The following is a 15,788-nucleotide window of genomic DNA, read 5'->3' as shown; positions in this document are numbered from 1 at the left end:
GGTGAATGGTGGCAGGGAGTCTTGCAACATTTAAGTATCATCTGGAAGAGCGTTAGAATTACTAAGAGGTTGATGGTCCTTAATGAGAACTTTGAGTCGGTGTGCACTTAGAAAAAAGAATCCGAATTTACTGTGATGAACATGTCATGAAATTCATTGTTTTGTGGCAGCATCACAGCGCAGACATTTCTATAAACTACATTTCAAAATAAATAAAATAATGCTGTTCCTTTTTTCTGATGGTAGCAGTGTAGAGAGGAATGGTGAGGGTCCTTGAAGATAGAGGCTGCTTTCTTAAGACACTGCCTCTTGTGGATCTCCTCGATGGAGTGAAGACTTTTTCCCCTGATGTCTGTTATGGACCATGGACTGACCTTTTGGACTGTGGACTGTGGATGAAAGGATGGATTTCTACTGAGAACTGTGTAACGTGGTGCAGGTCCAGTGCTGACTCATCAAGGTCAGACTGTGCAGAGAGAGAGAGAGAGAGAGAAGGGGAGGAGACATTGAGATAAAAGAGAGAGAGAGAGAGAAAGAGAGAAATATATTAATTGCTTTGGACTTTCGAGAATGAGGAGGAATCCAGCTGTGAAGCAAAGAGTCCGGATTGGGGCAGCCAAGGATACAGAGAGACACTACATGCTCTGTATTTGAGAGCGGTTCTGGCTGACCCCCCTTCTCAGTGAGGAAGAAGCCCGTGTCGGAGCTACATTTTTTTTTCCCTGAGTGTTTCTGACTTAAACTTCACAGTGATTTCAGCTGCAGTTATTATCACCTGTACAAATGCAGAATCCACATCAATCCAATCTCCCAGTGTGATCGGGAAAAGAACCATTTGCTTCTGTAAAGCACCATTCGTTACCATGACATATAGCCTTGCAGCACAGCAGTGGAGCTGATAGTTTAATCACCTCAGAGCTTCACTAATCTGGGTTTGATTCTCACCACCTCCATGCCATTTGTGTGGAGTTTGCATGTTCTCCCTGCGACTCATCCCAGGTCCTGTTGAGGTGTGTTTAATGGGCCTCTGCAAGTGGCCTCTCGTGTTCAGGAGAGTGATGGATGAAAGCAAAGGTAACGGAGAAAATGGGCAATGCAGTTAGCGCCACACTCCATAAATCTTCGTCCGCGAAGCCAAGCCAAATTAAAATTTAAAATTATAACAGCACCACCGACCAGGGTTCATATCCGCCATTGCCTGTCAGGAGTTTGTACGATCTCCTTGTGTCTGCGTGGGCCTCCTCCAAGTGCTCCAGTTTCATCCCACCCTACAAAAGCATATGGGGTTGTAGGTTAATTGATTTTTCTAATTGCATCAATTAATATATTGGTGGTGGCATGGACAATCTTGTTGCCATGCTGTACATCTAAATATAAAAGTTGAGCAAGAATGGGATTGCTCTGGGAACTCTCCGGAGGCTGTGTGGATCACATTGGATTATCAACCCTTCCCTCTTCTTTCCTGAAGCATGAATACTGTGCTAGTATGTGTAATACAGTGCCTGATCTATGACCCTCATGGTTTGATAATCCTCTTTAAGGTCTCCTCTCAGCCTCCTACACTCCGCAGAGAAAAGGCCCAGGGTGTCCGGCCTCCGCTTATAATTCAGGTAAACAGTGAAGTCTGCATGAAGCTCAGGTTGAGTGCAACTCAGCAGGTCACGCAGCTTCCATAGAAAGTAAAGGATAACCAACGCTTTGGGCCTGGGACCTTCGTCAGGATTGTTATAGATAGAGAATTTAGGTTGAAAAGGGCTTAAGTTAAAATGTGATGATTAATCATAAAAGGGGAAGCCAGAATAGACAGGGAGCTTACCATAAAAGTTTAGCTGGACAATGTTATAACAAACAGAGATCTTTCATGGTCACAAAGAGACATGTAGGAGCCAAAGATTGATAAAAGAGTGAAAAACAGAATTTAGTGTGTGCAGAGTTCGTAGTGTACTTGACTAACATGATAATTACAAATGCAAGTGTACTTAGAATGATTTTGCAAAAACTAACCAATTAAAACAGTGTTAAAGAGGAGGGGAAGGACAAGCAAAAAAGGTATAAAAATCAATGCACTGTATGTATCGGGGCTTGACTTGGCGAGAAGCCAGTTGAGTCCAACTCTGCAGACTTGTAAATAAAGCTTGTCGTGTCACCGACTTTAAAGAGACTCATGTGTGAGAATTTGTACTTCTGACAAGGATGAAGCAAAGACAGGCAGGCACCTGAATACAAAGGTTGGGGTGCGGGGCGGGGGAGGAGGAGAGGAGAGGAGGGAGGAAGGAAGGGGAAGGAGGAGGTCCACAGGCTAACAGGTAGGAAGGAGGTAGATACAGGTGGGAGAGTAGAAGAGAAAAATGCTGAGAAGTAACAGACCAATGGTTTTCAACCTTTCTCTTTCCATTCACATCCCACTTTAATTATTCCCTATGCCATCGGTGCTCTGTGATTAGTAAGGGATTGCTTAAGGAGGGTGGAAAGAAAAAGTTTGAAAACCCCTGTTTTAATCGTCCCTCATTGACTCGTTATGTGCACCGTTTCAGAACTCCAAAGGAAATGGGCCAAGGACAATTTTTCTCAAGCAAAATATTTCAGTAACAATTGGGTCTGGAGCAGTGATTCTCAACCTTCCCTTCCCACCCCCACCCCACCTTAAGCAATCCCTTACTAATCACAGAGCACCGAGGGCCTAGGGATACTTAAATTGGTGTGCGAGTGGAAGGAGAAAGGTTTGAGTACCACTGTGATAGAGGATAGCTTGTCACTCCAGGTAACCTTCTTGTCAATCTTCTTCTGCAGCCTTTCCAGCGTAAATGATAGCTTTCTTCTGGCTGCCTGACCAGAACTGAGCACAAATGTGGCTGATTGACCAGATCATACATGGGTCATACTCCTGCAGTCTCATCCAAATCATCAATGTTGATGACACACAAATTGCTAACGTAGATGTTGTGTGGGAAGGAGAACGTTCAGTAGGTTCAAAGAGCAACGAGTCTGGGCACAGGCTAAACACAGGAAGGTTTGTTATTAAAACACAAATAAGGGGATTGCAACAGAGATAAACCATACTGGTACTCTCAGTCACAGGAGAGAGCATCATCAGTCACGTTGGACTTAAAACTACTGCTACTTGCAACTATTTACACTAGTATGAACACAGAACAACCTGATAATAGCAACTGTACAGACACCTACAAGCACAGTGCAACCCAGTCACATCGGATTTAACACTACTGATATTAGTGAATCTGTACAGATTTTTATCAACCATGGATTACAATACCCTACCCTTCATTTCTTGCCTAACGTGGGCTCAGCTCCAATGATCTCCAACCATTCCGATCCCTGTGTAGTGCACACCTTACCAACAACTCTTCCAGCATTATCAACAGTTCACAAACTGGAGCGAAGCAGGGTTCGTCCCAGGAGCAAAAGTGGAAGAGATCTTGCACATGGTGGACTTTGTAGCACAGTAAACTGGAGGGTCTGGCCCAGGTAATCACTGGGTGATTAAAGGGGCCAATGGTCAGGTGTGCACTAATAGGTGGGGAGAGTCCAACCTTGATTGGCTCACATGACCCTCCACAATCCTCAATCCCACTAGGTTCCAGATGGAGAGGACACATAACCCTCCATAATCCACACCACAAGAGACAACGGGGAAAAAAAATCCTCTCCTTCTCTTCCTCCTCACACCCTCCACTCTTACTCCTACCTGGTCTTTACCATCCCCTCCCCCAACCACCCCACTGACTTTCCCCTCTCGGAATTGGCTGTGGCCCTGTGCTCCTCCCCTGCCTTTTCATTCAGACACCTGCCTACTTTTTGCTCATAATCCTGATGAAGGGATCTGGCCCAAAACATTGGTTAAGTATCTTTGTCTCTTGTGGATGCTGTGGGACCTGCTGAGTTTCTCCAGCAATTGTGTGTTATTTTCTGTGGTGCAACAAAATGTGATCGTTCACTGATGACATCCAAGCAACCCCTGAAAAATACAGTCATTTGTCGCTTAACGTCCTCGATAAGTTCAGTGAAATAGGACGTTATGTGATTTGGACATTGTGCGAACACCACATTATCCAGTTTTGTGCACCGCATCCTGTTCTCCAATTGTAGTGGATGTAACTGGATAATTGTTTTGCTTTGATTAAATCATCTATTGATTTCAATTTGCATCATAAAAATATGCTCACCATATATACAAAAATAGGCAATTGTAACCTTATGGGACCCTTGACGTATATACGGTCAGACGTTGCCTGAATGGACGTTATGTGGCGCAAGTCTGTATTTTGTAAATCTTAAACATTTCGTTGGCACATGGGGTCACATCAGGATTGAAAGGTGTCCACTTAGAACAAAGATTCAGAGAAACTTTATTAACATTTCTTGAACCAGAAGGTGGTGAATCTTTGCAATTTGTTATCACGGGTGGTTGTGGAGGCTTGGTCATTGCGTATATTTAAGGCAGAGATTGATAAAGTTATTGACGACCTGGGGCATCAAAGGTTATGAGGAGAAGGCCGGGCAGTGGTGCTGAGTGGGAAAATGGATCAGCTCATGATTAAATGGGAGGGCAGACTCAATGGGCTGAATGGCCTATTTCTGCTTCTATGTCTTGTGGTCATCCATGCTCCAGAGACTTATCCACTCTTCCATATGACAGGAAATATTTCTGTTGGGGTTCCTGCTGTTCTGACATCTATTAAATATCCCGACATTGAGGAGATCTTGGGTCGATAACACCGGACAACGATTTTCTTTTCAATAAATATTGGGATTATGATGAACACCTTCAAGTTGAACACAAAACTCATTTTAGATTTGCTGTGTCACATAGGAAGTTGGAGAAACATTCAACTGTCATTGAATTGAGCCTGTTTAATCGCATCAGGACGCTTACGCATTAGTTCAAGTGACCTAAAAATGTTTTGCCGCTGATTTTCATCTGTATTCAGCATCTGATGCCTCTCATGCCAGTTTTCAACAATAGTCGGCCAGCATTGATGGATTCCAATTACCATGGTCTCAATATCCTGGTGAAACTTTTCACCATGTTCGTCACCGACTGCACCAAGATCAGCAGAAAGACGTCCAAGTGCAAATGCAGAAAATGAATTTTCAATGATGTGTTGCACTTTATGGTTTTGTATGCTTGAATTAGACTTAAAATGTGATAGGGAATCACAAAAATGTGTAATATCTAAAACAGTTACGTGACATGGAAATTTTAAGGTAATTTTCCTGATCGGCAACTGAAAATCCATGAAGTACATACAAAAGTGTTCAGGAAGCAAAATTTTTGTTCTCCAGTGTAATTACATATACAACTTAATGTGAAACAGGTCATGTCACAGCAGGATTTGATGGAACAAAACCATTACCCTGATCTCCAGTGGGGTCAGACAAAACACTGTTGTATGCTGGCTTCCAAGATTCATTCAATCTTGTGTTACGAGCCCAGAGGACTCCAAAGCCCAGCAGCAATAGAAATTCACCAAGACAAATGGTTACTTAAACAAATGATGCTTTTAATTATCCTCAAACATAAAAACAGGATCAGTCTTTAACTTATTACTATTAACTTAACTTAACTCCCTTCTAATTCAAAGAGCACATGTTCAGTAAAGTTCTTTGTTTCACAGACCAATCATTTACTTTTCACTTCTCCAAGTTCACTGCTCTCCGGCAATTCTCATAATGTGCACAGAATTTAACATTTATGATTCTTCACCAGGCTCTGGTGCTTAAAGTTAAATAGTTACCAGTCAGTAAGGTTCTTGTTGAATTCAGTGAGATATCTGCTGTTCGTTGGACACACACAAACTGATTTCCTCCAATCAGTCACTTCAATATCTTGCTGAAGAAACTTGGTCTTTCCAAATGATAACCTCTTCTTCCAGGTCACCAGAGTTCCTCTTGCTTCCCTTATTTCAGGATAAATAGTCAAGCCAGACATTTCCTCTTGTAAGGACTACAATGGTTTTGAACAGGCTGAACTCAGAACTCACCACCCGTCTTCAAAATGGGATCTTTCAACAAGCCTGCCATTTTGAAGCCTCAACAGCTACAGTAGAACTTCTCTCTCTCTCTCTCTCTCTCTCTCTCTCTCTCTCTTTTTCTCTCATTTTCTCTCTCTCTTTCTTTCTCTTTTTCTCTTGTTTTCTCTCTCTCTCTTTCTTTCTCTCTCTTTATTTCTCTCTTTATTTCTCTCTTTATTTCTCTCTTTATTTCTCTTTTTCTCTCTCTTTTTCTCTCTCTTCTCTCTCTTTTTCTCTCTCTTTTTCTCTCTCTTTTTCTCTCTCTTTTTCTCTCTCTCTTTCTCTCTCTCTTTCTCTCTCTCTTTCTCGCTCTCTTTCTCGCTCTCTTTCTCGCTCTCTTTCTCGCTCTCTTTCTCGCTCTCTTTCTCGCTCTCTTTCTCGCTCTCTTTCTCGCTCTCTTTCTCGCTCTCTTTCTCGCTCTCTTTCTCGCTCTCTTTCTCGCTCTCTTTCTCGCTCTCTTTCTCGCTCTCTTTCTCGCTCTCTCTCTCTCTCTCTCTCTCTCTCTCTCTCACAGAACACAGAACACAGAAGAATCCTGCTTGTTCTTTCCTCTCTCTGCTTGTAAAAACTGAAAACCTTTCCCAAGGCTCCAAATCCAATCTTTGAAAGATCTTATCAGCACTCAAGCCCGGACTTTTCCAAAGCTGTTCCATTTTCTTTTGCAAAGCCAACTGAAACCTGAATGTCGAGTTTCAGCAAAGCTCTTGCATTTTAAATGAGTTGTCCTTTGTGAAGTGTTCTTGTGTTTGTGAAGTGACCTACACATTAAACCCCCACAATCTATCTCTTTTAAAGAGATATCTATATATAATATAATCCGTAACACATGCAAGATAATAGCACAGTGAATTTGGCCTGCTGGAACAAAAAAAAAAGGTTGTTCAGGCTAAGTTTCTGGGTCAGAAGAAATTTGGAGCTTCAAATATTTGTTTCACCAGAGGAAACAATAGATGTGGGTGGAATTACCAGAATAAGGGTCAGAATTTATTGTCATAAGCATGTCATGAAGTTTGTTGTTTTGCAGTGTCACAGGTGCAAATATTATTACAACATTTAAAAATGGATAAATTAGTGCAAAAGAAGGTAAAGTGAGGCAGTGTCTGTGGTTCATTGCCCATTCAGAAATCTGATGGCAGAGGGGAAGAAGCCGTCCTTTTGGTGCTGGGTGTTCATCTTCAGGCTCCTGTACCTCTTTCCTGATGGTAGAAGTGTGAAGAGGGCATGGCCTGGGTGGTGGGGGTCCTTGAGGATATAGGCTGCTTTTTTTTAAGACTGCCTCTTTTTGATGTCCACGATGGAGTTAAGATTGATGCCAGTGATGGCGCTGGCCGAGTTCACAGCTCTCTGTTTATTTTCCTGTCCTGTGCGATGGCACCTCCATACCAGGCAGTGATGCAACCAGTCAGAATGCTTCCACAGTACACCTTTAGAAATTTGCGATGTTCAAATGGAATGTTGGTCTTCATTGCTAGAGGTATTGAATTCAAGAACAGGGAGGTCATGCTGCAACTGTACAAGGTACTGGTGAGGCTGCACCTGGAACTGTGTGCAGTTCTGGTCTCCCTACTTGAGAAAAGATGTACTGTCCTTGGAGGCAGTCCAGAGGAGGTTCATCAGGTTGATCCCGGAGATGAAGGGGTTAACCTACAAAGAGAGGCTAAATCATCTTGGATTATAATCACTCGAATTCAGAAGATGAGAGGAGATCTTATTGAAACAGATAAAATTATGGAAGGGATAGATATGATAGAGGCAGGAAAATTGATTTCACTGGTAGGTGAGACCAGAACTAGGGGACATAGCCTCAAGATTCGGGGGAGTAGATTTAAGATGGAGATGAGGAAAAACTTTTTTCCAGAGAGTAGTGAATCTGTGGAATTCTCTGCCCAGGGAACAGTTGAGGCGACTTCATTAAACATATTTAAGGTTTAGTTAGATAGATTTAAAAAGGAATTAAGGGATATGGGGAAAAGGTAGGTGGGTGGAGTTGAATCAATGATCAGATCAGCCATGATCTTATTGAATGGCAGAACAGGCTCGATGGGCCGGATGGCCGACTCCTGCTCCTATTTTTTATGTTCAAAAGACATTTTGACAGACATATGGACAGGAAGCTTTTAGACTGGTATGGTCTAAATGCATTCAAATGGGACCAGGTCAGAATGGTATTTTGGTCAGAATAAATGATGGGCATGTTCTGTGCTCTAATGCTCCATCTAATAACATATGGGTAGCACAGTTAATGTTGTGGTTAGCGCAGCCCTATTACAGAGGCAGCAAACCTGGATTCGAATCCAGCACTGTCTGTAAGGAGTTTATATATTCTTCCCATGACCTGTGTTGGTTTTCCCCGGTTGCTCCGGTTTCCTCCCACCCTCCAAAACATACAGGGTTGGTATTGGGCAGCATGGGTTTCTGAGGCCAGAAGCTGTATAAAGGCCAAGATGCCAAAAGCTTTCATTACAACCCTGTCCACCTGTGACACCACCTTCAGGGAACAATGTACCCGTATTCCCAGATTTCTCTGCTCCTCTGCACTCCACTCCTCAGCGCCCTACCATTTACCTTGGTTTGCCCTTCTAAAATGCATAATCTCACACTTATCTGCATTAAACTCCATCTGCCATTTTTTGGCCCATTCTCCCAGTGGGTCTTGATCCCTTTGCAACATGAGTTGGAAGGGAACATGCAACAATTAGTGTTTTGTCAATCTTCTTTCTTGTCTTTCAAGATAATCGAGGACTTGGGAGGTCAAAGAAACTTTAGTGTGTTACTGCAGTGTATCATATTGATGGTACACATAAGAACATCGGAAAGAGGAATGGGAGTTGACCATCTGGCCTGTTGAGCTTGCTCTCCCATTCAATAAGATCATAGCTGATCTGGCATGGACTCAGCTCCACTTCCATGCCTGATTCCCAAAACCCTTTTCTTTAAAAGTCTGTCCAGCTTAAATTAATTTATTGAGGCTGCCTTGACTGCTTCATATTGGGCAATGAATTCCACGAATTCACTACTCTCTGGGAGGAGCAGTCATCTTAAATCTACTCCATGAGGATGGCATGCAAATTCGTGACGCGTTCCATATCTTTGGGGGGCAGCATGGTTGGTGTAGCGGTGAGCGCAACGCCTCTACAGCCCCAGCGATTGGGACCGGGGTTCGAATCCCACGCTGTCTGTAAGGAGATTGTACGTTCTCCCCGTGTCTGTGTGGGTTTTCCCCGGTGGGGGGGGAGGTGGCTCCGGTTTCCACCCACCATTTGAAACATAACGGGTGTAGATTAATTGGGTGTAAATTGGGTGGAATAGACTCGTGGGCTGAAATGGCTTGTGTGTCTAAATATAATGAATCTTGAGGCTATGACCCCTTGCTGTGGTCTCATCAGCCAGTGTAAACAACCTCTCTGCTTCCATCTTATCTATCCCTTTCATAATTTTGTACGTTTCCACAATATTTCTCCCCCATCCTTTCAAACTCCAATTCAAGAAAGTGGGGGCAGAGAGAGGGGATGATGTTTTTTTAAAAACAATTATTTCACCAAATGATTTGTCGGTGCTATTTGAAATATGCATATTTATTTATCTATTTGTGGCTGCAATGAGTAAGACTTCTTGTGCATTTTTACATTGGACTTCTGTAATGACAACAAACTCAAGTCAAATTTATTGTCATCTGATTCCACTCGTATAATCCGACATAACCATGTTCTCTGGACCTCAGTGCAAAACCCACATTCAGGCAAGCAATACATATGCAGGACACGTATTCATCTGTATATTAAAAAAAAACATTGTTTCATGAACATGAGAGTCTCGGAGGGTCAGTGTGAACAGCTCCTTTGGTCGTTCAGCATTCTCACTGCCCGTAGGAAGAAGCCTTGTGATGCTGGTTCAGATACTTCTGTATTTCTTTCTCGATGGGAGCAGCTGCAAAGACCTGTGCGTGGCTGGAAGGAGTCCTCAGTGATTTTGGGCACTCTCTTTGGACAGTGATTCTGGGGGAGGGAAGGGAGGATGGGGGGGGTATGGAGACTCCAGTGATCTTCTCTGCCACTCTTGTGGATTGACCGCCATTTCTCTGCAGCAACCGTACCTCACACTGTGCTAAAGCCTTGCCCATTTTAGTCTTCTCAGGAAGTGCGCCTTCCTGACAAGTCAAGAGAATTTGTGTATCCACGATTGGTCACTAGTTAAGTGAACACCAAGAAACTTGGTGTTCTCCACTCTCTCCACTACAAACCTATTGATGTGAAGTGGAGGGTGGTCGTTCCTGAAGCGCACATTCACCTTCTTCATCTCGTCCATGTTGAGACTCAGGATGTTACTCTTGCACCATATTTCCACCTCTTCCCTGTAGTCCGACTCATCATGTTGTGGCTATTGTATCATTTGCAAACTTGATGATGCTTTCGGAGCTGGACCTGGCCATGCAGTCGCGGTTCAGTAGCATGAACAGGAGCGGGCTGAGCACACAGCATTGAGGTGCTCATTATTGCCATCCATTTTAATAGTGTGTGTATCACTGGCAATCCCAGCATTTATTATCAATCCTATTAATCCTTGAGAAGGATAGGGTGTGATGCAATGCTGTGAGAAAAAACCAGCTCAGACGACAAAGGCTGTCGTTAATTAGCTTAAAACTTGCACACAAGGTTCAGTATCTCTTCTGGCTCCATGTGCTTTACACAAGGGGCAGCGTGAGCCATTATATTGAGCCGGTGATCAACAGGGAGTAGGTGGAGCCAGCCCCCCAGGTTACCTCCCTGCAGTAGGCAGTCACAGACAGTCCGGTGGTTGTATTGGTGAATTCATGGGATATTTAAACAGGAAGATGTGTTCTTGATCAGAACAGCAATCAAGGGTTATGGGGAGAAGGCAAGAGAATGGAGATGAAAGGGAAAGTAAATCAGTCAGAATGGAATGGCGGGGTGGACTCGTGGGCCATATGATCTGTGGAAAATCAAAACATGGCAGATACTGAAAACCATCAGAGGCTAGAAAAACACAGCAGGTCAGCCAGCAGGCGTGCAGAGAGAAATATAGTGTCTCATGTCCAGTAGGCTTCATAGATTTCCTCCCATCAGTGATCTTTCGGGAATGGGTGCCTCCTTTTCAATTTGAAATACTGTATTTTCATAGAACATAGAATATTACAGCATAGCACAGGTCGGTCGATCTATGTAAACCTACTCCACAAAATTTAATTAATATAATTCATTTAATTTATTTAATGAAATTATTTGACATTCCTGACTGCCACAGTGAGACAAACTTGTTTCTGGTTTGTTAGGTAAGGTTCAAGGTTCCTTTTATTGTCACATAACAATACATTAAAAATGTAGTGCACATGATCTATTGCACTTTAGTTGCTGCCTGCTGTAATGTAGACAATGAGTCGCCGTTAATATTACCTGGCACCGCTTGCAGTATGAGAAACAAAAGAGAGTCCTTTCTGAGTCACTGAGTGTCCGTGGATTCACCTCCAGTGCTCCTGCACCCACTGCAGCCGCATAGACTCCTGGTCGATCCGTCTGCCACCTGGGCTTCAGGCCCAAACCTCCGATATGATCAGCAGGCTTTCAACGCTCGAGACCCTTCAGGAGTCCCTCTTGCCTTCAGCACCCTCTCTCCACTCATGCTGGGTGGTTTAACCACTGCAGTACCAACCTGACCAATGCCTGTTCAACTGGGAGGATATTTTTCCACTTCGGTTCTCATAGATTCCTTCTCTTGTGAAATGTTCCTCATCTTCCCTGAGAGATCTATGATATCACCAGACTGAGGGGTGTTTCTGGTGCCCACGCTGTGTAGGAGTTTAATGAATGTCACCCGATCGACTAATGAACTTGGGGTGACATAAAATAAGCATGTCATGTCAGCCTTGTGTACAAATTAATTCAACCGTATTACATGGTGGTGCATTCAGATGAGGAGTGAAGCCCAAAGTCTGCAGACGCTGCAATTGTAGTAAAAACCCACGTTAAAAAGCTGGAGTCTTCTAGTGTCCCTAGGAGGTAAAGATATAACGCCGACATTTTGGGCCTGAGCCCTTCTTCATGTTCTAAGCAAAATTGAGGGGGAGAAGTCCAGACCAAAAGGTATTAACTGGATATAATAAGAAGAAAGCTGAGAATTGATTTTGGCTCAGGGAAAAGGGGAAAGAGAGAGAACTCATGGAAAGGAGAGCATTCTCAGTCTTTATTGAGATGCTTGTCTGCATTTTGCTTATCCCTTGAAGAAGGGCTCAGGCCCGAAATTACAGTGATATATCTTTACCTGCTATGGACACTGCAAAACCAGCTGAGTTCCTCCATTGTTTCTGTGCTTTTGCTGGCGATCCTCTGTATTGACTTCCGATGCTTTGCAGCTACCACACCGCACAATAATGCAGGCAGACAGGACACTTTCAACTGTGCTCCTGCAAAGTCTTGCCTAGATGGGGGCCTGTGGCCTTGCCCTCGACCACCTTAGAAAATGTAGCTGCTGCTGTGCCGTCCTGACTAATGAGGAGTTGTGTACATTGAGGAAAAGAGAAGAGAAAGGGAGAGACAGAACTAGAGGAAAGGAGACCATTCTCCCTCAGTCTTTACTGAGACATCTGTATGCTTTTTGCTTATACCGTGAAGGAGAGCTCGGGACCGAAATGTCAGCGATATATCTTTACCTCTCATGGACGCAGCGAGACTGCCTGAGTTTCTCCAACATTTACTGTGTGTGTTTTTTATTACAATCACAGCACCTGCAGGCATCTATGTTTCACCCCATGTTAGCTTTGTGTACAAGCGAATTCATCTGGGTCACGTGATGGTGTAATGTGCAGGTTTGGCATTCAGCGATGAGATCAGCATCGATGTTCAAACAAAGCCATGATCATCCTGAGTAGGAAAACAAGAGTTCAGCGCATTTAACAACGGGCAAGAGTCCGTGAAAGCACATTGTGTGGCCTTTACTGCACAGAAACAGGCCCTTCATGCTTCATACAAATCAAGATGCTAAGCTGGTTTATGTTAAATTATAAGTCCCTGACTCCCCCTTGACTCAGTAATCATGAGGGAGAATTGCAAGTACGGCAGCGTATGGCTCAGTTACAGTCATCGAGGGACCTGCACCACTGATCCAGAGACAGGTGAAACAGTGTCAGCCAGGAGAAGTTTGTTGGGACTGAAACAGAAACTCCAGAGTGGCGGATGGCTGGAAATGCTATCTGTCTGATGTTTCTCTTGGAAGAAGTGGAACAGAAAGGAACCCTGTAGTAGCCTGAAAGAAAGAGAACCCCGTTGGGGCAAGTTTCATCAGCGAGACATTGAGGTGACTAATGGTGGTACCTCAATTGTGGAAATCTTGGAACAACAAATCTCTCTCTGCAAACCTACAAAGAACCTTCCTGAGTGGTAAACATTTACCTTCTGAGCACCAAAGCCTGGTGAACTTTATACATGTTAAATTCTGTGCAGAGTTAAAAGAAATTGCCTGCAATCAGTGAACTTGGAAGAATGGGGTAAAACGTGAAAGTCTGCAGATATCGTGGTTGAAGCGAAAGCACAATGCTGGAAAAACTCAGCAGGTCAAACAATGTCCTTTGTGTAGCAAAGATAAAATTACGTAACTGACGTTTTGGGCTTGAGCCCTTTATCAAGGGATGGAAAAATGTTGGCAGGCGTCTGAAGAAAAAGGGTAAGGGGGAGACGTGGTTGCAAAGATAATAGGTGGAGGAGGGAGGGAGAATACAGCAAGGAGAGGAGGGATGGCTGGTGAATAGAGAAGGAAGAAGGTGGAGAGCTGACAGGGGGAAGGGAAGAGAGGGGAAAAGGAGATCAGGTTAGCAGAAATCAGAGGTCAGTGTTAATGCCATCCAGCTGGAGAGTGTCCAGACGTAAAATGAAGTACTGCCCCTCCAATTTATGGGTGGTCCTGGTGGGATAATACAAGAGTTCTAGTTCAGGTGATTCTGAGCTGTACCCTCACCAAGGCCATAGATCCGCCCTGCCCAGTACTCCACACATCGCGCCGGGGTGGTTGGGGCTGACCACACAGACGCATAACCTCCTCGACTGAGTCACCCAGATCCCTTTGAGAAAGAAGGTCAGTGCTCCATGGGCCCCTCTGATTGCTTTTGTGGGCTCGACATGAATCATTAATCTCTCTTTTTGATTCCCCACACTCCAATTCACTTGAATGATTTGCTGATGCTGTGAATGTGCAGGATGGCCTCTTGTAATCATCTGATTGTGTTCTCCTCTGCAGGGTTTTCCTACGTGCTATTAACCAGTACGCAGAAACTTGAACAAAATGTTTTTTGAACAGCATGAGTTTTGAGCTGCAGGTATGTTCAGAGGGAAGAAATATCTTCTGACCTGGGACGAGAAGTGGGCACTCTCCCTCCTAGCTGCTTAATGCTTGACAGACCCTTAACCTAGCTGTGTGGGGGGGTGTGTGTGGGGGGCGGGGGTGGGTGGGTATGAGTGTGTTTGCCGTGCACGCCTGTGTGTAAGTGTGTGCGTGCATGTGTATTGACTTATAAGACAATAAAAACATAAGAGCAGAAGTAGACGATTCAGCCCATCGAGTCCTCTCCCCTATTTCGTCCTGATCTGATGATTTCTCCCACTCAGCCCCACTCCCCTGCCTTCTCTCCATAAGTCGAGCCAAGTTTATCATCATCTGATTGTACAAGTACAACCCAACGAAGCAGCGTTCTCCGGTCCTCAGTGCAAAAACATGCAGACACACAACCAGACATAACACACATACAGACAAATAATATGTATGCTGGGCAAGCATTTCATCTATACAAAATAAATAAATAAATATTGATTCTCGGAGGGTTAGTGTGAACAGTTCCTCTCATCGCTCGGCGTTCTCACGGCCCGTGGGACGAAATAGTTTTCTCAGCCTGGTGGTGCTGGCTTTGATACTCCTGAGGATCAGCTCCTCCCACAGGGAGTGAGAATGCTGAATGACCAAAGGAACTGCTCGCACTTGATAACCCTTGATATGCTGACTTTTCAGATCGCTAATCAATCTCTTTCAATACACCCAGCAACCTAACCTCCACAGCCGTGTGTGCGTGCGTGTGCGTCTATCCGTGTGCATCCATATGTGTCTCTCTCGCTCTCTCGCTCTCCTCGCTCTCTCGCTCTCTCGCTCTCTCGCTCTCTCGCTCTCTCGCCTCTTCGCTCTCTCGCTCTCTCGCTCTCTCCGTGTTGATGTGTTCTGGTCTGTGTTTATCTATATGAGTACGTAGTTGTGTTTATTTTCCGGAATGTATGAGTTTGTATGTGGCAATGTGATACTCATTTTTAAATAGGTGCATGTTTTGTGAATGTATGTACTTTTATATTGTTGAATAATACCTGTGCTTTTTTCTGCATCTAAGTGTGCAGTTTCGGTGCTGTGCGTACTCTAGTATGATTCTCATGCCGTGCTTCATGTCTTGTTTCTTAATCATGCGATTTTTCTAAGAATATTATGTGTGCATATATTGTTCATTTCTCTGATGTGTCTGTGCGTGCATGAGTAAGTTTATTTTCATACTCAAGTTATTTACCTGCATGGTAGTGAATTGGGTGCCCCGACACTCTGCACCCCTCCTGTACATGCAGTGCACACCCCAGACTGGACGGCCACCATTTGATGCTGAACTTGGCTACCCGACTGCCTCAGCAATAATCAGCCTCCAACTTGAGACTGTCAGCCCAGCTTGACCGTTTATCATGCCCTGCGCAGTTAAAGCAACTGCCAAGGAGATGCATTGGC

The 15,788-nt window shown here is 44.1% G+C and overlaps 1 protein-coding gene across 1 annotated transcript in view; it reads left to right on the top strand.

The window, feature by feature from the left end:
* LOC138756974 (dedicator of cytokinesis protein 2-like) overlaps window positions 1–15,788 on the top strand; it is a 1,510,503-nt gene that overhangs the window by 1,207,020 nt on the left and 287,695 nt on the right. The window contains 1 exon segment of the mRNA XM_069923500.1: window positions 14,277–14,355. Within this exon segment, the coding sequence (XP_069779601.1) occupies window positions 14,277–14,355 (79 nt within the window).

The sequence above is a fragment of the Narcine bancroftii genome, chromosome 3, assembly GCF_036971445.1.
Source record: "Narcine bancroftii isolate sNarBan1 chromosome 3, sNarBan1.hap1, whole genome shotgun sequence".
In the NCBI taxonomy this organism is placed as follows: Eukaryota; Metazoa; Chordata; class Chondrichthyes; order Torpediniformes; family Narcinidae; genus Narcine; species Narcine bancroftii.
This window is presented reverse-complemented; position numbering and strand designations above follow the sequence as displayed.